The 27,179-nt window shown below is 37.3% G+C and overlaps 1 protein-coding gene across 1 annotated transcript in view; it reads left to right on the top strand.

Annotated features, from left to right (window-relative positions):
• The window catches only part of IL31RA (interleukin 31 receptor A), a 55,753-nt gene that overhangs the window by 4,136 nt on the left and 24,438 nt on the right, over positions 1 to 27,179 (top strand). The window contains exons 2-5 of the mRNA XM_060635768.3: positions 10,811 to 10,928; positions 14,038 to 14,219; positions 16,962 to 17,113; positions 22,314 to 22,479. Coding sequence (XP_060491751.3) covers positions 10,811 to 10,928; positions 14,038 to 14,219; positions 16,962 to 17,113; positions 22,314 to 22,479 — 618 coding nt within the window. The remainder of the gene's footprint in view (positions 1 to 10,810; positions 10,929 to 14,037; positions 14,220 to 16,961; positions 17,114 to 22,313; positions 22,480 to 27,179) is intronic.

Here is a 27,179-nt window from a genome sequence, read left to right as displayed (position 1 = left end):
TTTCAAGCAAACTTGTCCAAAGAATTGAAGACCGACCCACATGTATACACAAATGCACACACGTGTATCCTGCCATCATCTCTGAGTCACGGAGGCAGAGCGAATTGGTCAGTGTGAAAGTTGTTCCTCTCGGGATATTATGGGATGACCTTTGGTTCACTGCCTCGTAGGCTTTTGCTTGTTTCCACTGACAGTTGTGAATCTGTTTGTATTCTGATTGCTCACCCAAGAAATTGTCCATGGAGGTTTTCAAGCTGCGTGGGCTCTTTGAAGAATGTGTTACTGGTCTAGCTTCTAATTTCCATTTACCATGAAGCAGTTGGTTCAGGTCTAGTTATGCTGGTCTTTTTAAGCACTTGGACTTGGAGATCACCATCTTTGTCATGGTTTTCAGCATGAAAATAGTAAAGATGGAAAATCTTTTCTAAATTAAGTTTTATGTTAATTCCAATGTAATTAGCATACAGTGTTAAATTAGTTTCAGGTGCACAATATAGTGATTCAACAATTCCATACATCACCTGGTATTCATCAAAACAAATGAACTCCTTAATTCTCTTCACCTATTTCACCCATCCCCCACCTCACCTCCCTTCTGGTAATCATCAGTTTGTTCTCTAAGGGTCTATTTCTTTGTATCTCTCTCTCTCTCTCTTTTCCCTTTGCTTGTTTGTTTTGTTCTTCAAATTCCACATATGAATGAGATAATATGGTATTTGTCTTTCTCTGATTGATTTATTTTGCTTAACATTATACTCTCTAGCTCCATCCATATTGTTGCAAATGGTAAGATTTCATTGTTTTTTATGGCTGAATATTATTCCATTATCTATCCCATTATATCTGTATCTGTGTGTATATATATATATATATATATATATATATATACACACACACACACACATATATCTATATATATAGTGGAATATTTATATATATATAAAATTTATCTTCTTTATTCATTCATCTATCGATGGACATTTGGGCTGCTTTCACATCTTGGCTATTGTAAATAATGCTGCTATAAACATAGGGATGTATGTGTCCTTTTGAATTAGTGTTTTTATATTTTTTGGGTAAATACCAAGTAGTATGATTACTGGATTGTAGTATAGTTCTGTTTTTAACTTTTTGAAGAACCTCCATACTGTTTTCCACACTGGTTGCACCAGTTTGCATTCCCACCAATGGTGTAAGAAGGTTCCATTTTCTCTACATCCTCCCCAGCACCTGTTGTTTCTTGTGCTGTTGATTTGTAGCCGTTCTGATGTGTGTGATGATGAGTGAAGTTGAGGAACATTTTGTGTGTTGGTTGGCCATTTAGATGTCTTCTTTGGAGAAATATCTGTCCATGTCTTCTGCCCGTTTTTTAGTTTAATTATTTGGGTTTTGGTTGTTGAGTTTTATAAGTTCTTTATATATTTTGGGTACTAACCCTTTATCAGAAATGTCATTTGCAAATATCTTCTCCCATTCAGTGGGTTGTCTTGAGTTTTGTTGATTGTTTTCTTCACTGGGAAGTTCCCATAGTTATTTTTGATGCAGTTCCCATAGTTATTTTTGCTTTTATTTCCCTTCAGGAGATATATCTAGAAAAATGTTGCTACATCTGATGTCAAAGAAATTACTGCATATTGATGCAGTTCCCATAGTTATTTTTGCTTTTATTTCCCTTCAGGAGATATATCTAGAAAAATGTTGCTACAGCTGATGTCAAAGAAATTACTGCATATTGATGCAGTTCCCATAGTTATTTTTGCTTTTATTTCCCTTCAGGAGATATATCTAGAAAAATGTTGCTACAGCTGATGTCAAAGAAATTACTGCCTGTGTTCTCTTCTAGGATTTTTATGATTTCAAGTGTCACATTTAGGTCTTTAATCCATTTTTTAAAAGTTTATTTACTTATTTTTAGAGAGAGAGAGAGCGTGAGTGAGCGAGCACAAGTTGGGGAGATGCAGATAGAAGGAGAGACAGAATTCCAAGCAGGCTCCACACCTTCAGTACAGAGCCTGATGTGGGGCTCAAATTCACAAACTGTGTGATCATGACCTGAGCTGAGATCAAGAGTCAGATGCTTAAATGACTGTGCCACCCAGGCGCCCTGGTCTTTAATCCATTTTTTAAAGTTTATTTATTTATTTTGAAAGAGGGAAAGCACAAGCAGGAGAGGACCAGAAAGAAAAGGAGAGAGAATCCCAAGCAGGCTCCACATTATCAGTGCAGAGCCTGACTCAGGGTTAGAACTTATGAACTGTGAGATGAACCTGAGCCAAAATCAAGGTTGGATGCTTAACTGACTGAGCCACCCAGGTGCCCCTAACCACTTTGAATTTTTTTTGTGTGTGTATGGTGTAAGAAGGTGGTCCAGTTTCATTCTTTTGCATGTTGCTGTCCAGTGTTCCCAGCACCATTTATTGAAGAGGCTGTCTTTTTACTACTGGATATTCATTTCTGCTTCATCAAGGAATAATTGACCATATAATTGTGGGTTTATTTCTGGGTTTTCTTTTCTGTTTTGTTAATCTATATGTCTTTTTTTGTGTCAGTACCATACTGTTTTGATTACTGCAACTTTGTAATGTAACTTGTAGTCTGATATTGTGATGCCTCCTGCTTTGCTTTTCTTGTTCAAGATTGCTTTGGCTGTTTGTTTGTTTGTTTTTGTGGTTCCATATAAATTCTAGGATTATTTGTTCTAGTTCTGTGAAAAAATTTGTTGGTATTTTGATAGGGATTGCATTAAATGTGTAGATTGCTTTGGGTGCTATAGACATTTTAACAATATTTGTTCTTTGATCCACAAGTATTGAATATCTTTCTGCTTCTTTGTGTCATCTTCAATTTCTTTCATCATTGTTTTGTAGCTTTCAGAGTTCAGGTCTTTCACCCCTTTGGTTAAGTTTATTATTAGGTACTTTATTATTTTTTTGAGCACTGGTTAATAGGGTTGCTTTCTTACTCTGTTTATCTATTAGTTCATTATTTAGTATATAGAAATGTAATAAATTTTATATGTTGATTTTGTATCCTAAGAGTTTACTACCAATTCTAGTAGTTTTTTGGTGGAGTCTTGAGGGTTTTCTGTATGATGTAATCTGCAAATAGTGAAAGTTTTACTTCTTCCTTACCAATATGGATGCCTTTTATTTCTTTTTGTTGTCTGATTTTGCTGTGGCTAGGACTTCTGGCACTGTGATGAATAGAAGTGGTTAGAGTGGTCATTCTTATCTTGTTCCTGATGTTAGGGGAAAGCCCTCATTTCTTCCCCTTGAGTATGATGTTAGCTGTGGGTTTTTCATATATGGCTTTTATTAAGTTGAACTATGTTCCCTCTAGATCTACTTTGTTGAAGATTTCTATCATTAATGGGTGTTGTATTTTGTCAAATGCTTTTTTGCATCTACTGAAATAATCATATGGTTTTTATCCTTTCTCTTAATGATCTGATGTATCACATTGATTGATTTACAAATATTGAACCACCTTTGCAATCCAGGAATCTCACTGTATCATGATGAATGACTTTTTAAAAATTTATCATTGGGTTCAGTTTACTGGTACTTTGTTGAGGATTTTTGCATCTATGTTCATCAGAGATATTGGCCTATACTTCTCTTTTTTTTGGTGCAGTCTTGAACTGGTTTTGGTATCTGGGTAATGCTGGCTTCATAGAATGAATTTGGAAGTTTCCTTCCTCTTCTGTTTTTTGGAATAGTTTGAGAAGAATAGGTATTAACTATTTTATTTTACTTTATTTTATTTTATTTATTATTTTAGAGAAAGAGAGCATGAGTTGGGGGCAGGAAAGGGGGGGAAGAGAGAGAGAGAGAGAGAGAGAATATATGAATCTCAAGCAGGCTTCCTGACCTTGATGCAAGTCTCCATTGTATGAACCGTGAAATCATGACCTCATGACCTGAGCTGAAATTGAGTCGGATGCTTAACTCCACTGAGTCACCTCAGGCGCCTCTGTTGGGAGTGTTTTGATTACTGATTCAAGTTCCTTTCTAGTAATGGATCTCTTCAAAGTTTCTATTTCTCCCTGTTTCAGTTTTGGTAGGTTATATGTTTCTAGTAATTTATCCATTTCTTCTAGGTTGTCCAGTTTCTTGGCATATAATTTTTTGTAACATTCTCTTACAGTTGTTTGTATTTCTGTAGTGTTGGTTGTTATTTCTCCTCTTTCATTTTTGATTTTGTTTGAGTTCTCTCTCTCATGAGTTTTTTTTTTTTTTGATGACCTAGAGGTTTATCAATTTTATTGATTTTTTCAAAGAACCAACTCCTGCTCATTGATCTGTTCTATTATTTTTTGTAGTTTCTGTAAAATTTATTTCTGCTCTAATCTTTATTATTTCCTTCCTTCTGCTGGTTTTAAGTTTTGTTTGTTGTTTTTTTCTAACTTCTTTACATGTAAGGTTAGGTTGTTTACTTGAGACTTTTCTTGCTTCTTGATATAGGCCTATATTGCTATAAATTTTCCTCTTAGAACCCATTTTGCTGAATCCCAGAGATTTAGACTATTCTGTTTTCATTTTCATTTGTTTCCATCTAAATTTTATTTCTTCTTTGATTTCTTTTTGATGCATTCATTGTTTAGTAGCATGTTATCTAACCTCTATGCATTTGTGGTCTTTCCAGATTTTTTCCTGTGGTTGATTTTTAGTTTTATAGTGTTGCGGTCAGAAAAGATACATGCTATGACTTTGATCTTTTTGAATTTGTTGTGACTTGCCTTGTGACCTAATATGGGATCTAGTCTGGAGAATGTTCCATGTGCATTTGAAAAGAATGTGTGTACTGATGTTTTAGGATGGGCGTTCTGAATATATCTGTCAGATTCAGCTGGTCCAATGTGTCATTCAAAGCTGATGTTCCCTTGTTGATTTTCTGTGTAGATGATCTCTTTATTGATGTACATGGGACTTTAAAGTCCCTTACTATTACTGTACTACTATTGATTATTTTCTTTATGTTTGTTGTTAACTGTTTTATGTATTTGGTTGCTACCATATTGAGTGCATAAATACTTACGATTGTTATATATTCTTATTGGATTGTCCCCTTTGTAATTATATAGTGTCCGTCTTTGTCCTTTGTTACAGTCTTTGTTTTAAAGTCTATTTTGTCTGGGGGTGCCTGGGTGGCTCAGTCGACTGAGCTTCTGACTCCAGCTCAGGTCATGATCTCATGGTCTGTGAGTTCGAGCCCCACATCAGGCTCTGTGCTGACAGCTTGGAGCCTGGAGCCTGCTTCAGATTCTGTGTCTCCCTCTCTCTCTGACCCTCCCCCGTTCATGCTCTGTTTCTCTCTGTCTCAAAAAGAAGTAAACATTAAAAAAAAATAAAGTCTATTTTGTCTGGTATAAGTATTGCTACCCCACCTTTCTTTTGACACCCATCTGCATGATAAATGTTTCTCTATTCCCTCACTTGCAGTCTGTAGATATCTTCAGGTCTGAAATTAGTCTCTAGTAGGCAGCATATAGATGGATCTTGTTTTTATTAATCCATTCTGTCACTCTGTGTCTTTTGATTGGAGCATTTAGTCTATTTACATTCAAAGCAATTATTGATCTGTATGTTATTTATTGCTATTTTGTTACTTGTTTTGTGGTTGTTTCTATGGTTTTTCTCTGATCCTTTTGTCTCTTGCTCTTTTTCGTGGTTTGCTGGTTTTCTTGGTGATATACTTGTATACCTTCCTCTTTATTCTGGGCATATATATTACTGTTTTTTAAATTTATAGTTATCATAGATTTGTACATAACATCTAATGCATATAGCAGTCTGTATTAAGTTGATGGTTGCTTAAGTTTGAACCCATTTTTTATTCCTTTCCCCCATGTTTTAGGTATATGGTATCATATTTTACATCCTTTTATTTTGTGAATCCTTTGTGAAAAAAACCTTTCAGTGGTTTTTACAGATGTACCTCTTTTTCACACTCTCATTTATGGTCTTTCCTTTCTACTCACAGAGTCCCCCTTAATATTTCTTGCAGGGCTGGTTTAGTAGTCATGAATGCCTTAGTTTTTGTGTCTGAAACTGAAACTCTTTATCTCTCCTTATATTCTGAATGATAGTCTTGCTGGATAGAGTATTGTTGGCTGCAAATTTTTCCCTTTCAGCACTTTGAATATATAATGCCATGCTCTTCTGGTCTGCAAAGTTTCTGATGAAAAATCTGCTGATATCCTGATAGGGTTTCCCTTGTATGTAACTGTCTTCTTTTCTCTTGCTGCTTTTAAGATTTTTTTCTTCATCACTAATTTTTACCATTTTAATTAGAATGTGTCTTTGTGTAGACCTCCTTGGGTTGATTTTTTGGGGGTCTCTGACTCCTGTATCTGGATATATATTTCCTTCCCCAGGTTAGGAATATTTTCAGCTATTATTTCTTCAAGTAAGCTTTTGCCCCCTTTTTTCTCTCTTCTTTCTCTGGGATCGCCATAATGTCTGTGTTATCAGATATAATGGAGTCACTGAGTTCCCTAAGACTATTCTCAATATGTATGATTTTTTTTCCTCTCGTTTGCTCAGCTTGGTTACTTTCCATTACTTTGTCTTCCAGGTCATTAATTTGTTCCTCTGTTTCATTTAGCCTGCTCTTTATTCCATCAAGTGTATTTTTAATTTATTTATTGTGTCCTTCATCTCTGATTCTTTTTTATCTCTTCGTCAAATGTCTCACTGATGTCCTCTGCTCTTTTCCCCAGTCCAGTGAGTATCTTTATGATCCTTACTTTAAATTTAAATTCTCTGTCAGGCTTATTACTCATGTCTGTTTTGCTTAGGTCTCTTGCTGTGATTTGGTCCTATTCCTTTGCTTGGGATATATTTCTCTGTCTCCTGATTTTTTTTGCAATTCTCTGTATATGTTTCTCTGTGTTAGGTAAGTCAACTATGTCTTCTGCTCTTGAAGGTAGTGGACTTAAAAAGAAGAAGTCCTTAAGTATCCTGTAGTGCAGTATCCCCTGCTTCCCAGGGCCTGTCACTTCAGATAGTTTCTCTTGTGTGTGTTGTATGTGCTTTGCTGCGTTCTTGTATCTTTTCCTTTAGTTTAGTTGTCTGTAGTGGCTCTTTTTGCCTACTGTGGGAAGTACTTGGTCCCTGGCAGGTGTGGCCTGCATTTATACAAGGTAAATGCTGGTTTACTTGCTAATTGAGACCTGGAGCTTTTGCTGTTAGTACTGGCTAGCCTAAGTAAATGGACAAATGGTGCATGGGTGGGTCTTGCACTTTTAACAAAGTGCATCTCAGACTTCTGCAGAGTCTGCTGCTACCAAGACCAAGGCTCTAAAAAGGCACAGGTCAAGAGTTGCAATGTTGGTGAGATTTGCACTGATCATCTGGGAGAGAGGCTCTGCGGTGCTGAGACTGAGGCAAGCATGACTGGAAATGCCAGATCCAGTGAAGGATGGGGCCGGGGGGTGTTGGCAGTAGCACGTTAGGTAGCAAGTATGGGCAAAGCTGGTTCCCACATATGCCTATGTGTTTATGCTGGGGGGTGGGGATGGGAAATGGTGTCTTCCAGCTCCTTTGTTCCTGGAGGAGTCTTTCTGAGATCCCTATCTCTTCAGAACATGCTCTGTAATGAGTAAATCATTCTCCCTCCTCTTTGCCACCCGGTGTTTTTCAAACTTTTGGTTCTACACTGTATCTGCTCAGGCTGCTAGTCAAATTGCATCTTCAAGGGTGGGGACTCAGCTTCCTAATGCCAGCAGAGCTCTCCCAGAGCTGAACACCTTATTTTAAGAATTCTAGGCTTTAATTCCCACTATTTGCAAAAACTCATGAAATTAGGCTCCTCTTGTTTTCAAAGTCAAATGATATGGGGGTTCATCTTCCAGTTTTGGGTCCCTGACTTGATTGTCTTTTTCTTGCCTTTCGCCACGCTTCCAGCTTGCTCCTGTCTGATGGCCACAGTCCCTGTAGGTCTCAAATCGCATGTCCACCTTCTTCAATGTGGTCTCTTCTCCACCTTTGGTTGTGGGGTTTGTTCTATAAATCTTTGGGTCTTTTTCTAGGTGTTTTATCTAGTTTTATCCATGGAAAGAGGTGAGCTTAGGGTACTCCTACACTGCCATCTTCCCAGCAGCACGAGATAGAAAATCTTTGATGTCACTGCTGACTAATGGGTGCTTCAGGGATTGGGTTCACGTGCAGGATTCAGAGGAAGGCAGCTTCTCAAGAAAGAGCTGGAAGCATTGACACAATGTGTAGGCACTTAGCTCTCCCTCATTCTTGTTTATCATTCCTAGGGGCTACTTTACCATGTGGGCAATGCTCATTTCATAGAAAAAATATATGAATATATACACAAATTCAAAAATCCTAAACCTAAACAGAACAGTGAATGTCCTGCATTCTGGAACCCTTTACCACTGCCTTTTTGTTAGAAGGTAATACCTTTGACAGAGATACAGAATTAGTTAGGTAACACTAATACAGTAAATACAGTATTAGTTAGGTGTACAGAGAAAATATAATATCCTTATAGTCTGTGATCAATCTGATCAGTTCTAAAAAGTTCCTTCTCCCCTGGAAAGCCAGGCAGGGTTGAGGAAGGGGTGGGGCTGGGTAGCACTCTTATTTGTTAACATTGGCTGTTCCTTCTGGTTTACAATCCTTTAGCTAATCCACTCTCTCTGGGGTAAATGCCCATGTTTCAGAGTTCCTACCTTTCTCCTGCTCCTCTATAAGATGGTATCTAGGTATATGAGCAGGGTTTATATGACTGCAGAGCCGTGGGCAAGGGCTTGTGCATCCATGTAAGCAAACCTTTGTGTTGCCTTCTGGTCTTCTCTGGACTTTCTGCTTTGGTCTCATGCATCGTCTGCTATTTGCTGCAAGATAGCTGGCTTTGCCTACACTTTGGGACATCATACTTGCACCTATTCCTGAAGTTCATGTTCTATTTGCTTTCCTGTGGTCCTGAAGTCCCCTGTGCACAGAACTTCCACTGAATCCCAGGCCTGGACCAGTGTCACACATCTATACCCACCCTCCACCTGAGGCACCAGGGATTTCTGGATTCCTGCCTGCTGTACTTGCCTGTATGGAGCTTATCTAAAGAGCTACCCTCAGCCCACACTCTGCCAGTGTAGTGTTCTGCATTTTGCTGGAGTTGATGCTGAGTCTGGAACATGAGGCTTCTTTTAGACTAAAGCCTTGTGACCTGCACCAGGCTGTGTCTGATGAAGTATGTCACCAGCCCCATTGACCTGTTTTACAGACCCATCTGTGTGTTTGTACTGTTCCACCAAGAACACTGACCTCTGAGCTCTTTGCTCTACCTTACTTCCATTATCTCCCCACATATTCCCCTTCAATATTTTACTTGCCAGAAGTGATGGGCTTTTTCCCATTTCTTGTCTGGTAGAGACTTCCTTTCTAGATGCACTGTAGCTTTACTTTGATACATAAAGGTAACATAAGTTGTCTTCCTTTCTCAAAAATGCCTGCTTCTTAAGACTATGGTTTTGTCAAAGTCTCAGAAGGAACTTAGTTTGAATCTCAGAACTGAACATTGCCCTTAGTTGAAAATTGCCTTTAGTTCTTAATTATGGGTGTGTATATGTGCATGCATGAGTGTGTATGATTAACCCCTTGGTCTTCTGGTGAAACCTCTGGACCACTTCTCAAAATAATATTTCTAAGTGTATAAATAATATACATGTGATTACAAAGAAACTCAAATATACTGAAATGATGTTATCAAAGTATTAAGGAAACAAATTTGTGATAGTAATATGTGTGTTTCTTAAATTTTTTTAATGTTTATTTTTTAGAGAGAGACAGAGCATGAGTGGGGGAGAGGCAGAGAGAAGGAAACACAGAATCTGAAGCAGGCTTAGGGCTCTGAGCTGTCAGCACAGAGTCTGAAGTGGGGCTTGAACTCAGAAACTATGAGATCATAACCTGACCTGAAGTTGGACATTTAACTGACTGAGCCACCCAGGTGCCCCTGTCCTTCTTTATCAATACATTAAATGGGAAGGCCTAATAATTACTTTAGTGTAGTAATAGTAACAATAGTATTTGATATTTCAAGATATTTGCAACAACTGAAATATAAATGAAAATACCCTGACTTTTAATGGTGACAAATTCACAAGTAGGTTGTTGACCACATTCATGGGGGAAGAAAATTTTTAATTTCAACAAAAGGTTAGTGAAAAAATCAAGATAAAAACTTTTTCCCATTTAAGTTCATGTACCCATGGATTCTGTCTCTGGACCTTTTCAGGGTCTAGATCTGTATTCTAGACGGTATCTTCTTTCTCTATGGAAGGATAGGTGTTATTGGGTGAGAAACTACAGGGAGCAAAATTTATAAACTATGGAAATACATGTAAAATATTTCAGAAATTTTCTCTATTAATGTAATCTTCTGATGAAAAACTATTGATACATAAAGTTGAAGTGTGGCATAGTTGAACATTTTGTGTTTTTCTCTTCTCCACATATCTTCCATTTCCCAGTTACCCAGACTGGTTCCATCATTTGATGCTTTACTTAGCATTTCACTAACACTTTATATTTGCCTGGTTTCTTAATACAATTTTTGCTTCTCAAATGTTGCTTTTGAGTAATAATGTAAAAAGTGCTTTTTAAAAAATATAAATCTAGTTCTTTAAGATAAAGGAGTAATTGAAGAGATGGAGTTAGATTCTTTCCTTTGCCTTGATTAGGAGAATCTATATTATGTATCAACTAACCAAAACAGTCTAGTTTTTGATCCACCTAGTTTCATGAAATGATTGCGTGTATGTATGTATGCATATATGTGTTTGTTTGTTTAGTTTTGCCAGCTAAACCTGAGAACATATCCTGTGTCTTCTACTATGAGGAGAATTTTACTTGCACCTGGAGTCCAGAGAAAGAAGCCAGTTATACATGGTACAAAGTAAAGAGAACTTAGTAAGTACCGGAGCTTGTGTGCTATCAGTGGGAGTAAGGGTAGGAGGCAGAGGCTACTGGTTCACTCATGATTCAAGTCACTTCTGAAGTGAAATGTTCTACTCATTATAACTTCTGGGTGACTCCCGTAGCCTCCAATGGCTGGGATGACACCTTGGCTGCTTGCAGCCATACTGACAGGAGCTGCAACTATGGAGGGAGGGGAGCTATAGCCACATGATGACCTCTTCTCAGAGGCACTGGATTGGCTCAGAGCAGTCACCAGTTATAAGCAGAGTGGAAAAATCTGCTTATTTACTATATTCAGCTATGTTCTTCCTCTTTCCAGAATGTGTCCTAAAACTGTTCCTTTTTCATGGATGCAATGTTAGTAAGTAGGGTCATAAACCCAGAACTCAGAGGGAGATTTACACTAATTTGCTATGTGACCCCTGTTAAACAGTATTCCACCAGGACAGTGCTTCCCCAATTTCTTACTACCTCAAGCATCCCTTTTTATCCTAATCCTATTAGAATAAAAATTACAAAATTTTTATTATTATTCTAGCCAAAAGCTAGATGTTTTAGCAAGTTTATGCAGGGGTTCTTTTTTGAAATTTTGAAAATAGTTCATGAAACCCTTTATGGACTTCATGTTCCCCTAAGAATAAGGATGCCCACACTGGGAAATATTGAAAGATTATCTTTTCCATTCCAAAAAGAGTCTATACTTCCAAGTTTTTGTTTTATTTTGTTTTGTTTTGTTTTTAAATACAAGATCTCATACTCTTTTTTCCCCACTCCTTGGAAATTGGTAACTAGTGTTGTAGGGGAAATCCACTTTATGCTTTACAGTAGAAGAAGTTGAAAAAAGCAAGCACTATTCCTTGCAGTACTCATATATCAATGAGTATATCAGAGAGATGATTTAACACAGAGGTCAGCAAACTTTTTCTATAAAGGGACAGATAGTAGATATTTTAGGCTTAGAGGGAGGTGGATCTCTGTCAAACTATGTAACACTATTTCTGTAGCAGGTAAGTTGCCATAGACAATATGTAAACCAATGGACCTCACTGTTGTCCAATTAAACCTTATTTACGGATCCTGAAATTTGAATTTCATATACTTTTCACATGCCACAAAGTATTTTTGTTTTTATATATTTTCCCCAACCATTTAACAATGTCAAACCTGTGCTTAGCCTTTGGGCCAATCAAGAATAGGTGGCGGGCTGTATTGGGCCTGTAGGCCTAGTTTGCTGAGCCCTGCTTCTGAAAATAAGAATGATAAAGACCCAATAATCCATGGTACAAATGACTTATATTCTCCTAGACTGTAGTTCTAGGTCCAGTGTTGAATAGAAAGTATCAGTATAATGAAAATCTGGAAACCTCAATAAGTGTACTCCTATTTTTTTGTTATAAGGAGTCACTCCTCCCACCCCCTTCTATCACTCCCTATGGATTGTCATTATGTTCATGAGCTGGTCATGTAGAAAGAGGAAATGCCTGGGTGTCCTTAGGCCTGTGTACAGTCTCTGTCCATGGTCTCAGGTCTGCTGGGCTCTCCGGGACTCCCATACTAGCTTGTACCTTTGTAAGTTTATCACCAAAAATCTTTTTTCCGGGTAGAATGGGAAGGTTTCTTGTGGGTGATCAACTCTGAGAGCAGACGATGGTGGGTCAATGGTATGAAGAAAAAAACCTTACTGATGCTCAGGAATGATAGGAATAGATTTTTCCCTGGAGAAGAATAAGGAGTTGGATGCCTTTATGGAGGTAGTGACTTTTGAACTGAGATGTGAAGGAGCTCTAAAGATGCAGGAAAGGGAAGAAAAGGATATGTCTCCAAGGTTACAGCATGAATAAATGCAAAATATTCAACTACAGTGATAGTACTAGTAACAATGATAGTAACATCTCATCTTTAGAATAAGTGGCTGAACTTTTAAAAGCACTTAATGCATATTAGCTCATTTCATCCTCATAACAGTGCTATACTATAGGTATATTACTATTCTCATTTTAGATGGGAAAACTCAGGCAAGGAGAGGCTAGGAAACTTGCCCAAGGCACAGAATTCAAACCTGATCTTTTTCCAGAGTTTGTGATGTAACCATGACTCAACATTATTCTGGAGGCCATTTTTTTTGCACTGTACAACTATAGAAAAACTTTAAAGTCCTTTCTATTTTCAAAATTCCACGATTCTATACATCTAAGCTCCTTTGCTCCCAGCCCCAGCCAACACTGGGACCGTGTATGGTGGGGGTTTTTCTGTTTTCTGCCAACTTCAACTCCTACATAATCCCTAGAGCTGTGGGACTATATCTATACCTACCCATCTGATTCCTATCAGTCTTTGTACTTGTCTTCATTAAGTTATAGTTTGATAGGATTTAAGTTATCTATCTGGGATATATAGATATCTCTCTATCAGGAAAATAATTTTCATGGGTTTTCTGAAAATAGTGTATGCCAATGGTAGAAAATTCAATTTGAAAAATGTAAAGAACGTAAAAAAAAAAAAATCGCTTGAAATTTCATCACCAAAGGTAACAGCTTTACATTTTGCTGAGCACCTTTCCAGACATCTGTAAGAACAGTTATATAAATATGTAAGTTTATATAAATTTGATTATTCTGCATATAATATGCATATTTTTTTTACCACCAATAGAGTATGGCCATCTTTCCATATCAATAACTATAGATATATTAAAAACTATTTAAAATTCTACTTATGTATCCACCATACTTTATTTAATAAATCCTCTTTGATTTTAATTTTCTTTTTAGAATAACTTCCCAAGACTAGAATTTGGGGTTTTCAAGGGCCTATTCAGTATTTCTTACCAATAGGAAATACAAGTATAGTTTTTGATGGATGTAAAGAGTTTCAAGCAAGTCTCCATGTCTCATAACATCTCAGACAAGAAGCGGGTAACTTGGAACTCTCCTTGGAAGTGATGAGGAAGGCATTTGGAGAGGGGCACTCTATTCTAAACGATATAGTCTTCAAGAGAAACCCCAAGTAAAACTAACAAATACATGCTTAATATATTAAGTATGGCTTTGTTTCCAAACTGCTGTACTAAACTCATGTTGAATTGCTTTTTCCTTCAAAGCTCTTATGGATATAAAAGTGATATTTGTCCAAGTGATAATTCTACAAGAGGAAATCATACTTCTTGTTCCTTTCTTCCTCCAACAATAACAAACCCAGATAATTACACCATTCAAGTGGAAGCTCAAAATGCAGATGGTATAATTAAATCTGATATAACACATTGGAGCTTAGATGCTATAAGTAAGTATTATTTTTTATTCTTATATACTCTTTTATTAAAAGATACCCCCTTTTTTTTCTTGAAAGAGATACAGACACAAAAGTAGACTCAAAGCTTAAGGATATAGTTCATATGTGTCATGAATATACCAAGGGTTATGAGTATGCATAAGAGTTCCTTATTCTCCACATCTTTACCCGTGCTTTTTTTGTTGTCTTTTTGTTACTAGCCATTGTGATTGGTATGAGGTAATATCTCATTGTGGTTTTCTCTGATTATTAGTGATGTTGAGCATCTCTACATGTACCTCTTAGCTATCTATTTGTCTTTGGAAAATGTCTATTCAGGTCCTCTGTCCATTTTAAAATTCAGACTGTGATTTTCTTGGTGTTGAATTGTATGAGTTCTTTATATATTTTGGATTTTAACCCCTTATTGAATATATCACTTGCAAATACCTTCTCCCATTCAGTAAATTTCCTTTTCATTTTGCTGATGATTTCCTTCACTGTGCAAAAGCTTTTTATTTTGATGAGGTCCCAATAGTGTATTTTTGCTTTTGTTTTACTTGCCTGAGGAGACCTATCCAAAAAAATGTTTCTAAGGCTGATGTCAAAGAGATTGCTGACTATATTTTCTTTAGGATTTTTATGGTTTCAGGCCTCACATTTAAGTTTTTAATACATTTTGAGCTTATTTTTGTACATGGTTTGAGAAAGTGGTTCATTTTCATTCTTTTACATAAAACTGTCAAGTTTTCTCAACACCATTTATTGAAGAGACTCTTTTATCCCCATTGTATATTCTTGCCTCCTTTGCCTTATATTAATTGATGATATAAGTTTATGCTTATTTCTGGACTCTCAGTCCTGTTCCACTGATCTTTGTGTCTGTTTTTATGTCAGCACACCTTGAAATCTTGGATTGTGATACCTTCAGCTTTATTTTTGTTTCTCAAGATTACTTTCATTATTTGGGGTCTTTTGTGGTTCCATACATTTTAGTATTATTATCTTTTTAATTCTGGAATCTGTAAATTGCTTTGGGTGGTGTAGACATTTAAAAATTTTTAGTTCTTGGGGCGCCTGGGTGGTTCGGTTTAGCATCTGACTTCAGCTCAGGTCATAATCTCATGGTCTGTGAGTTCAAGCCCCATGTCAGGCTCTGTGCTGACAGCTCAGAGCCTGGAGCCTGTTTCAGATTCTGTGTCTCCCTCTGCCTCTGCCCCTCTCCCACTCATGCTCTGTCTCTCTCTCTCCCTGTCAAAAATAAATAAACATAAAAATTTTTTTTTAATTTTTATTTCTTCCAATCCATGAGCATGGTATATATATTTTCATTTGTTTGTGTTGTCTCAATTTCTTTTACTAATGTCTTATAGTTTTCAGAGTACAGGTCTTTCATGTCCTTGTTTAAATTTATTCCTAGGTTGGGGCGCCTGGGTGGCGCAGTCGGTTAAGCGTCCGACTTCAGCCAGGTCACGATCTCGCGGTCCGTGAGTTCGAGCCCCGCGTCAGGCTCTGGGCTGATGGCTCGGAGCCTGGAGCCTGTTTCCGATTCTGTGTCTCCCTCTCTCTCTGACCCTCCCCCGTTCATGCTCTGTCTCTCTCTGTCCCAAAAATAAATAAAAAAACGTTGAAAAAAAAAAATTAAAAAAAAAAAAATAATAAAAAAATTTATTCCTAGGCATTTTATTCTTATTGATGCAAGTGTATCTCCTCCTTCATTACTCGTGTATAGAAATGCAACAGATTTCTGTATATTAATTTTATATCCTGCAACCTTATTGAAGTCATTGTTTAGAAGAATTTTTAATGCAAGTGGGTATACGCTGATTGCACAGTGTGATTTAAAAAGATGAAAGTTTTATTTAGCATAATAGAAAATTTGCTTAAAAATACACAAATGCTTACATAGAAAAAAGCCTGGAAATACACCAGAAAGTTATAATGGCTATCTCTGAGGTTGATGGCATTATGGATGATTTAAACTTTTTCTTTGTATTTTTCTATATTAAAAAGATTTTTTTAGAATGAGCATATACTACTTTTAAAACCAGAAAAAAAATTGCATATCTTCAGAGAGAGAGACTTAGGATGAGAATGTTTGTAGTATTCAAGGAAAATGAAAGATGCTTTCTACTGGACACTTCTGGGTTGAGAGGAGTGTAGAGTAGATAAGGTAAACGGCCCATTTTCTGGTTGTTTTACCTCCTTTCTTCTTGGTGTAAGATCTGACCCATTTAGTAAAATGTATATTTGCATAAAAATCATAGGAATCTATCCTCTCCTCAGAGGCCATCCCTTTTTTTGGTGGGGGTGAGGAGGTGGGAGAAGTGGGGATGGCAGCATTCCTTTTGCACTGCCTTCCTAATGCCATCTGCATATAGCAGATTACAAAATAAGCCCTACCATTTCGTTTCTACTTTTCTTTTTTTTTCTTTTTTTATTTTTTATTATTTATTTTTGAGAGAGAGAAAGAGTGCGAGTTAGGGAAGAGCACAGAGAGAGAGGGCGGGGGGGGTGGGGGGGGGGGGGACACAAAATCTGAAGCAGGCTCCAGGCTCTGAGCTGTCAGCACAGTCTGATGCAGGTTCTCAAACCTGCGAACCACAAGATAATGACCTGAGCCAAAGTCGGACGTTTAACCGACTGAACCACCCAGGTACCCCTCTACTTTGCTTTTTTCCAGTTTTAGGTGGATGCTATTAACATCTTCTGATCTTTTTGCAAATATGAGAAATTTAGGATTTTTATTTTCAGCGAAAATTGAACCACCTGAGATTTTCAGTGTGAAACCAGTTTTGGGCGTCAAACGAATGGTTCAAATAAAATGGATACGGCCTGTGTTGGCTCCTGTTTCATCTACTTTAAAATACACACTTCGATTCAAAACAGTAAATAGTGCCTATTGGGTAAGTATCCTATTACAATGTTTCTATTAGAGGGCCCAAAGAAAAGAATTATTGATAACTTTTTTTTTTTTTTTTTTTTTTTTTTTTTACTGGGAATCATTTTTTTTTTCAATTTTCTACCTTAAAAATAGAAGACAGATAATAATGAGTACTTTTCTTCCTAGTTTCCCATTAGGGCCTTTTGGATTGGACAAGTATTTCACTATAGGCATCTTGCATTCAAAGCACAGGGACATATTAAAGAGTGAGAAGTTTACTTTTGAATTCCACTCTGGTTTGTGTATAGCTATGTCAATGGCTGAGATTCTGTGGCTTGTCCATTTCCTTTTTTATTTTTCCAACTCTTTATGAAATTGTGATATATAACTTGTATTTGGAAAAATGAACAAATCATAGCTGTTGTATTTAATAAATTATTATTAAGTTAGCACTCATGTTAAAACCAGTGAGGTCAAAAAAAGCATGCCAAAGTCCCCTGCTTATCCTTTCCGATGACAACCCCGACACTGCCTTAGAGCTGTTATCTTGATTTTCATGGTAAATGCTTCTTTGGGTTTTATTATGGGTTTACCGTTTAAACCTGCATCTCTGAACAACACAGTTTGACACATTATGTAATAGAAATCCGTACATTTTGTATTTTTTAAAAAATATTTGACTTCCTTCAGTATTGTACTCTTAAGATTCATCTATGTTATGTAATGCTGGAGTTTATACATTTTAATTGTTTTATAGTATTCCATTATGTACTAATTAATTTGCATTTACCTGACTTTTAATTGCATTAATTGCATTAATTGCATTAATTAATTTAATTTGCATTTACCTGACTTTTAATGAGGTTGTATACCTTTTTATGTGTTTTTTGGCTATTTGGAGTTCTTTGTGAAATGTTGATTTAAGCCTTTTGCTCATTTTTTCTAATGGGTGGTCTGAGTTTTAAATTGACTTGTAGGAGTTTCTTATACATTTTATTTATGAGTTTTTTTTTAATCTATGTGTGTTACAGACATTTATCACTATGTGGTTTGCCATTTCACTGTCTTAATGGTGACTTTGGAGGAGCATAACTTCTTAATTTTTAACATTTTTAACAATTTTCAACAATCCTTTCTTACTTCAAAGTTCAGAGTATATTCTTCTATTTCCATCAATGCAACCTGAAATTATATCAACCTTTTTTTGGTAACTACTATATATATATTTTTAATGTTTATTTATTTTTGAGAGAGAGAGAGAGAGATATCAACCTTTTTTTGGTAACTACTATATATATATTTTTAATGTTTATTTATTTTTGAGAGAGAGAGAAAGAGAGAGAGGGTGAGGGAGGGACAGAGAGAGAGGGAGACACAGAATCCAAAGCAGGCTCTAAGCCCTGACCTGACAGCACAGAGCCTGATGTGGGACCTGAATGCATGAACCGTGAGATCATGACCTGAGCCAAAGTCGGAAGCTTAACCGACTGAGCCACCCAGGTGCCCCTGTAAACACTACATATTGTTGACTCTTAATCAGATCCTAGCCAATTAAATCAGTTAAACCTTTAACATTTTTTCCCCATACACAAGATTTTCTAGTAAAACACATGTCCACTGTCTTAAAGTTTATTGGTTTTTAAGATAAGTGGAGGCATTATCAGCATTTCAGCCAATTTAGAATCTTTATTTTACCACCAAAACTTACAGTTAACTTTTAACTTTCTGACTTTTCAATATCCTCAGATTTTATAACTCTTAACTTGTATACCTTTATCAAATCATTAATAAAAATAGTGACTATGTCAGAGCCCTGTGGTAAACCATTAGAGACTATTCAGAGATATCAACCTTTTTTTCTCTGAGTGTGGTCATTTACTTATGTTTCTGTGAATATGCATAATTACTGTCATAATCATTCAGCCTACTCTTACTGTCTTGACCATGACACTATTACTAGACTTTGCTGAAATTCATAGATACTTTATTGCATTCTCTCCTAGTCTAGAGCTCTTTCAGAAAAGAAAATTGGTAAAGTTTCACTTATTACATGTTTAAGATAAGAGAAATAATGATGTCCACTCTTCCTCTCAGCTTCTTTTCTAAGCCAGCTCTGGAACCATTCTCCTAGTACCTGCCTGCATGTACCACAAGACTAATTAATTTGTAGTTTCTGGAACCCAGAACAGAATACCTAAGCAAGGAAGTTCCTGGTACAACATAAGTCCATCTTCTTTCACATCACCAGTTATGGTCTAAGTAAACCTGAGGAATTGCTAGGAATTGGTACTGTCTAGCGATCCTTGATTTACCCTGTTTGTCTGAGCCCAGAGTCTTCCGGCCACTGAGATAGGATTCAATAAGAAAAACCAGGATTTCTGTTCCTCTGGAAAATGAGCAAGCCATGTAGAACACTAAGTGAGGGAAGCACGTGTAAATTACCCCAGATTTCAGCATCCTGTACCCACCTCTTTGAGAAACTCACTTGCATCTGCCCTCATCTTTGCTTTATTCCTTCCAGTCCTTGAGCTAAGAGGTCATTTCTCCTGCTCTGCTGAAGGAAGTGAGAAGGAAAGTGGAATGTGCTGTCAGTATCTCCCTCCTTTGAGCATTCAAACACAATAATTTTTAAACTCAATTATACCAACCCAATTTTTCTATGGAAAAAGGTCCAAATCCTTAATCCTCCAACACTTGAACCCTATCAACCCCTCCAACCTCATTTTTCATCCTTCCCTTGGTTCTCTACTAACTAGTTCTGGATTGCTACTTTCCCTTGTGTCATGTTGTTTCACTACTCTGTGTCTTTGCTTTTGTACCTCTACTCCCTCGCCAAACTTCGTTAAACCTGTTCATGTCTTAGAACTCAGTTCTGACATATTTCCTTCTGAGCACCTGAACTAGGTGCTCCTCCTCCATCACCACACTTAACACTCAACACAGTCATTTAAAGTCATATCTCCCTGCATTAGACTGTAAAAAAATCCCAATATGTCCATATAGCAGGACTTAGGTTTGTATAATGCTGTGTGTGTTGCAAAGTGCTTTCTTACACTCCAGACTATTTAATCTTTGCATATATCTATAAATGAGGCATCACTATTATTATTTTTACATATTAGGAAATCGTGGTGTACAGAGCTTAAATCACCTGTCTAAGATCCCAGGGTTTGTAAGTTGCAAACCTGAGCCCAAGTTTTCTGACTCTAAGTTGCCATTCATTTGACCATATTTTAGCAACCTCCAGACCATCTTCCTGTTGCCTAGTCTAAGGAGTTTCTGCCTTTAAAAATAGAGCTATGTGAGAACTCTGCCAAAGAATATCAAGAAGGTTTTAAACGTTTGATTTAGGCTTTGCACCAACACTTCTGACTCATCTCTTAAAACATAAACACTTTGGGCGAGCTAGGATTTGGCACAAAGTATAGGTTGTTAGAAATAAACCCGATGAAGTTAATTAGTGTTTTGTTAGGAGTCCTTTGTGTTGAGCTGGGGAAATCTTAGTTGAGTCTATATATGGAGGATCAGTTGGTCCTGGACTGTATGAGGGCCACAGGTACTTGCCTGGACAAAAAGCCAAACTGAAAGAAGCCTTTCAGGCAGATACGTAGTTTGAAAGGCTGAGCAGCTTTTTTCCCACCTATGGGAAAGGGCTGTAAAGAACATGCTTGGCTAGCTACATTAGGCAAAGCTTACTGAACATGAATGTGAAGAGCCCCAGCTTGTAGACCAAGTATGTGCTTGAGGGTACTCGCAAAGCAGGAAGAAAATTTTGAAAGATTGTTATAAAAGAATATTACATATTTAAAAGAGCTTAAAAGGACAACAAAACTTTATTAGACTTCTTTGTGGATTAATATAGTTTTATTTTGATTTGTGTATGGAAGATACCATGCGGTTGTCTGTCTTATAAAGGTCTTAATATCACCCCAAATGAGCCCCATAACTAAGCTAAGTTGGGGAAGGCTACTTTCTCTGAGATGTGGGATTGTCCCAGTGACCCTATTCTGCCATTACAACATCTCCAGGGGCTGTTAGAGGTGGGCGCTCAGGGAACTTTGGATTCAACAGTGAAACTGCCCTTGCCTCTGGTTCCTACATCCTTTTCCCAACACCATCTTCCTAGATTCAGAGTTTAGAAGTTTCCATCTGCGGCTGAGATGCTCAGGTTTTTGCCACATACATATATTCTCATTTTGTTCAATTTCCTTTAGGCCCAAGACCTATAGTTATTTAGTTATTTTCACAGCTGTTATATATACTTTCTTCTCTCACAGGGTTTTATGGGACTAGTGTGCATATTCACAAAATAGACATGCCTATTAGTGCAGTTTATTAATCAACTCAATGTAAGTTCATATAAACCAACAGCTAAAAGTTCATCTTGCAACAACAGTGACCATGCTCAAAAATAAATAGCTGAATTTTTAGTGTCTCTTGGAGAGTTGGGTCCAAAAGGGACTTTAGAGATTATATAAAGCAGTGTGCTCATTTTACTAATGAGGAAACTGAAGTCTAGAAAGGAGAAGTGATTTATTTACCTCTCCCCCTCCACTTCCCCCACAGAATGTCAAAATGAATTTATGCATCCAGGCTGCTGAGATCCTTAGCAGCCCTACTGGTTACCTAAAGACCAATAGTTTGCAATGGAAGATTTGGGTAAAGGGGAAGTATGTAGGAGTTAGGAATGCTGTATTCTGATTCCAGTTATGCCTATAACAAACACTGAAGTAGTCCACAGTCACTTAACTTTTGGGCTCTTGTCCATTACATGAGATTGAACTTAATGCCACTGAAGTCTCTGTTAGTTACTGTTCTATGAGGCCTTATATCTAGGTATTGGAGTCACCTGCAGTATTTACACTGAGGCCCAGGTTGCCCTCAGTCCCATGACTCCACCTTGTATTTTCCAGAACAAGACTCTGCACACTCACATCAGCCAGGATGGGGTGGGGGGTGGGTGTGTGGGCATGAATCTCTGCCTTACACGCTTAGAGACAGGAAATGGGGAGGGTGGTGGTTCATGGGGTGACTCACATCTGTTTAGGTGCAAGTGATCCCCAGGCATGTGTGAGGTTTATCTATGAAAATGATATTTTTTGAAACCTGAGATACAATGCTTCAAGTTCCAAAAATGTAAGAGAGAGTTGGGGCGTGAAGAAGAAAAATGGAAAGATAACAGGTGATCTCTCATCCAGCTCAGAGTCATCTTTGTCTTTTAGATGGAAGTCAACTTCACCAAAGAAGATATTGATAGAGATGAAACCTATAACCTCACAGGACTGCAGGCCTTTACAGAGTATGTTATAGCTCTGCGATGTGCCACTAAGGAGTCCATGTTCTGGAGTGGTTGGAGCCAAGAAAAAATGGGAACAACTGAGGAAGAAGGCAAGCTGGTCCCTTGCAATTCCTTCTCTGCCTGCTCTGGTATAAGGTGGCCTGGGCCTAGCCTTAGTGGGTTTTGTCCAGTGTTGTACTTGGAAATCATGGAATCTCACAGTCCTAGAGCATGGACAATCTGTATGTTCCCTCTCTATAAGGCACTTACCTGAGCCCACAGGATAAACCAGCCCTCCTCAGATGGTCTGAGTTAGCATCTTCTTGCCCCAAAGGCAAAAGATCACATCTTTACTACTCTTATTAAGTTCTTATACTATACATGAAACAGCATAATACTATTTAAAGGTATCTTATGATACATTAAAGATATATATTGTAAACCCTGCAGCCACCACTAAAAAATTAAAAAAGGTATAATTACTGAGGGAAAAAAAGGTCAGATTCTTAATGACAGTGAGAGAGAAAGAGAAAGGGACTATACAGTGAATGAGTGCTTACCATGAGTCAGGATGGTCATTCAGAATAGTACTTTAAATCTATAGGCTTGGCTTAGATTCCAGCATGGCTGTGGAGTGATTTTGGGCTAGATAACTAATGTCTAAGCCTCAGTTTTCTCAATATTTTTTTTTGTATACACATGTTCATAGCAGCTTTATTTAAAATAATAAAAAAAAATAACGGAAAGGTCCATCAACTAGTCAAAGAATAAACAAACTATGGTATAACCATACAAGGCAATACAATTAAACAATAAAAAAGGAACAAACTAATGATACATGCAACAACATGAATATCTCAGAAGCATTATGTTAAGTAAAAGCAACTGGACACAAAAGACTAAATATGATTTTCAATTTATTGGAAATTCTAGAAAAGGCAAAAAATACTGACAAATAGCAGATGAATGGTTGTCAATGGGTAGGAATAGAGGCAGGGGACTGACTGCAAAGGAGAACAGTTTCCTCAATATTTATTCCCCTTTTCCATAATGGAATATCATTTGTAAAATTGAGTTAAAAGCAGTACCTACATTTTAGTGTTATTTTAAAAATGAAATAATGTATTTAGCTCATAGTAAACATTCAATAAATGCCAAGTTATCTACTATTTTTATTAACTCTTCCAAGAGCCCTATAAGATATGTGGAATCACCCCCATTTGGAAGTGAAGGAGCCAAGTTTCAGAAATATTAGTAAATCACTTAAGGTTACTCAGCATGTGTTACCATTCTTTATAAATCAAGAATCTTTCCCAGTGCCTGTTCTGTAGCAGATAGTCAATAAATGTCTGATGAATGTATCAGTTTCCTTTGGCCACTGTGACAAATTATCACAAATTTAGTGACTTACAACACAGCTTTTTCTTTTTTTTTTTAATTTTCTTTTTTCTTTTTTCTTTTTTTTTATTATATGAAATTTATTGTCAAATTAGTTTCCATACAACACCCAGTGCTCATCCCAAAAGATGCCCTCTTCAATGAGTATCACCTCCCCTCCCCTCCCTCCACCCGCCGTCAACCCTCAGTTTGTTCTCAGTTTTTAAGAGTCTCTTATGCTTTGGCTCTCTCTCCCACTCTAACCTCTTTTTTCTTTTTTTTCCTTCCCCTCCCCCATGTGTTTCTGTTAAGTTTCTCAGGATCCACATAAGATTGAAAACATATGGTATCTGTCTTTCTCTGTATGGCTTATTTCACTTAGCATCACACTCTCCATTTGCATCCACATTGCTACAAAGGGCCATATTTCATTCTTTCTCATTGCCACGTAGTACTCCATTGTGTATATAAACCACAATTTCTTTATCCATTCATCAGTTGATGGACATTTAGGCTTTTTCCACAATTTGGCTGTTGTTGAGAGTGCTGCTATAAACATTGGGGTACAAGTGCCCCTATGCATCAGTACTCCTGTATCCCTTGGATAAATTCCTAGCAGTGCTACTGCTTGGTCATAGGGTAGGTCTATTTTTAATTTTTTGAGGAACCTCCACCCTGTTTTCCAGAGCAGCTGCACCAATTTGCATTCCCACCAACAGTGCAAGAGGGTTCCCGTTTCTCCACATCCTCACCAGCATCTAAAGTCTCCTGATTTGTTCATTTTGGCCACTCTGACTGGCGTGAGGTGATATCTGAGTGTGGTTTCGATTTGTATTTCCCTGATGAGGAGCGATGTTGAGCATCTTTTCATGTGCATGTTGGCCATCTGGATGTCTTCTTGAGAGAAGTGTCTATTCATGTTTTCTGCCCATTTCTTCACTGGATTATTTGTTTTTTGGGTGTGGAGTTTGATGAGCTCTTTATAGACTTTGGATATTAGCCCTTTGTCTGATACGTCATTTGCAAATATCTTTTCCCATTCCGTTGGTTGCCTTTTAGTTTTGTTGATTGTTTCCTTTGCTGTGCAGGAGCTCTTTATCTTCATGAGGTCCCAATAGTTCATTTTTGCTTTTAATTCCCTTGCCTTTGGGGATGTGTCAAGTAAGAAATTGCTACGGCTGAGGTCAGAGAGGTCTTTTCCTGCTTTCTCCTCTAGGGTTTTGGTGGTTTCCTGTCTCACATTCAGGTCCTTTATCCATTTTGAGTTTATTTTTGTGAATGGTATAAGAAAGTGGTCCAGGTTCATTCTTCTGCATGTTGCTGTCCAGTTCTCCCAGCACCATTTGTTAAAGAGACTGTCTTTTTTTCCATTGGATATTCTTTCCTGCTTTGTCAAAGATGAGTTGGCCATACTTTTGTGGGTCCAATTCTGGGGTCTCTACTGTATTCCATTGGTCTATATGTCTTTTTTTGTGCCAATACCATGCTGTCTTGATGATGACAGCTTTGTAGTAGAGGCTAAAGTCTGGGATTGTGATGCCTCCTGCTTTGGTCTTCTTCTTCAAAATTACTTTGGCTATTTGGGGCCTTTTGTGGTTCCATATGAATTTTAGGATTGCTTGTTCTAGCTTCGGGAAGAATGCTGGTGCAATTTTGATTGGGATTGCATTGAATGTGTAGATTGCTTTGGGTAGTATTGACATTTTAACAGTATTTATTCTTCCAACCCATGAGCACGGAATGTTTTTCCATTTCTTTATATCTTCTTCAGTTTCCTTCATAAGCTTTCTATAGTTTTCAGCATACAGATCTTGTACATCTTTGGTAAGATTTATTCCTAGGTATTTTATGCTTCTTGGTGCAATTGTGAATGGGATCAGTTTCTTTATTTGTCTTTCTGTTGCTTCATTGTTAGTGTGTAAGAATGCAACTGATTTCTGTACATTGATTTTGTATCCTGCAACTTTGCTGAATTCATGTATCAGTTCTAGCAGACTTTTGGTGGAGTCTGTCAGATTTTCCATGTATAATGTCATCTGCAAAAAGTGAAGCTTGACTTCATCTTTGCCAATTTTGATGCCTTTGATTTCCTTTTGTTGTCTGATTGCTGATGCTAGCACTTCCAACACTATGTTAAACAACAGCAGTGAGAGTGGACATCCCTTTTGTGTTTCTGATATCAGAGCGAAAGCTCTCAGTTTTTCCCCATTGAGGATGATATTAGCTGTGGGCTTTTCATAAATGGATTTTATGATGTTTAAATATGTTCCTTCTACCCTGACTTTCTCGAGGGCTTTTTTAAGAAAGGATGCTGAATTTTGTCAAATGCTTTTTCTGCATCGATTGACAGGAGCATATGGTTCTTATCTTTTCTTTTATTAATGTGATGTATCACATTGATTGATTTGCAAATGTTGAACCAGGCCTGCAGTCCAGGAATGAATCCCACTTGATCATGGTGAATAATTCTTTTTATATGCTGTTGAATTCGATTTGCTAGTATCTTACTGAGAATTTTTGCATCCATATTAATCAGGGATATTGGCCTGTAGTTCTCTTTTTTTACTGGGTGTCTGTCTGGTTTAACACAGTTTTTTCTTTTATAGTTCTGGAAGTCAGAGGTCCAGGAGTCAAGGTGTGGGCAGGGTTGTTTCCTTTTGGAGACTCTGAGGGTATTATGTTTTCTTACCATTTCCAACTTCTCATGGTTACCTGTATTCCTTGGCTGATGACCCCTTCCCCCATATATTGAACATCAATCTAATGTCTGCTTCCATCATCACATTACTTTTTTCTCATTTTTTGTGCTAAGTCTCTGCCTCTTTCTTCTAATGACCTTCATGAAAACATTTAGGGCCAACTTGTATAATTCAGAATCATCTTCCCAACTCAAGATGCCAACTTAATCACATCTGAAAGGCCCTTTGGCCATATAAGGTAACATTTACAAACTGCAGGGTTTAGGACTTAGGTCTTTGGGGCCCATTTTTCAGTCTAACACAATGAATGATGAATGAATGGATGAATGAATGAATGAATGACTAGATGAATATTTGAAATAACACATCTTTTGAAATAAGGAGATTAAATGCAAAATTCTGATCCTTCTAAAACTTTCTGAGGCTTTACTCTCATTTGTTTGTAAGACACATGGGGTTCTAGCCCATACATTTCCCAAAACCACACATCCGGCCATGGTTTCAGGCCCTTCTTCTTCTCCTTTATAGCCAAGTACCACACTGGTATCAGGTAACATCAACAGTCAATTTCTATGTTCCCTGGTTCATATGACAACAGCTTATTCCTGTGGATCTTGGTTGAGTTTCCTACGAGACCAAGTTGGTATTAATAGATGTTTAGCACATTCACAGATATGGTCAGATGTCTGGAAATAATCCCATGTTCTGAATTTTGTAACCCCGCCTGGAGATGT

This window comes from Panthera onca, chromosome A1, assembly GCF_046562875.1.
Source record: "Panthera onca isolate mPanOnc1 chromosome A1, mPanOnc1 haplotype 2, whole genome shotgun sequence".
NCBI classification, from domain to species: domain Eukaryota; kingdom Metazoa; phylum Chordata; class Mammalia; order Carnivora; family Felidae; genus Panthera; species Panthera onca.
The sequence above is the reverse complement of the archived record's forward strand: the minus strand, read 5'-3'. Positions and strand labels throughout refer to the sequence as shown.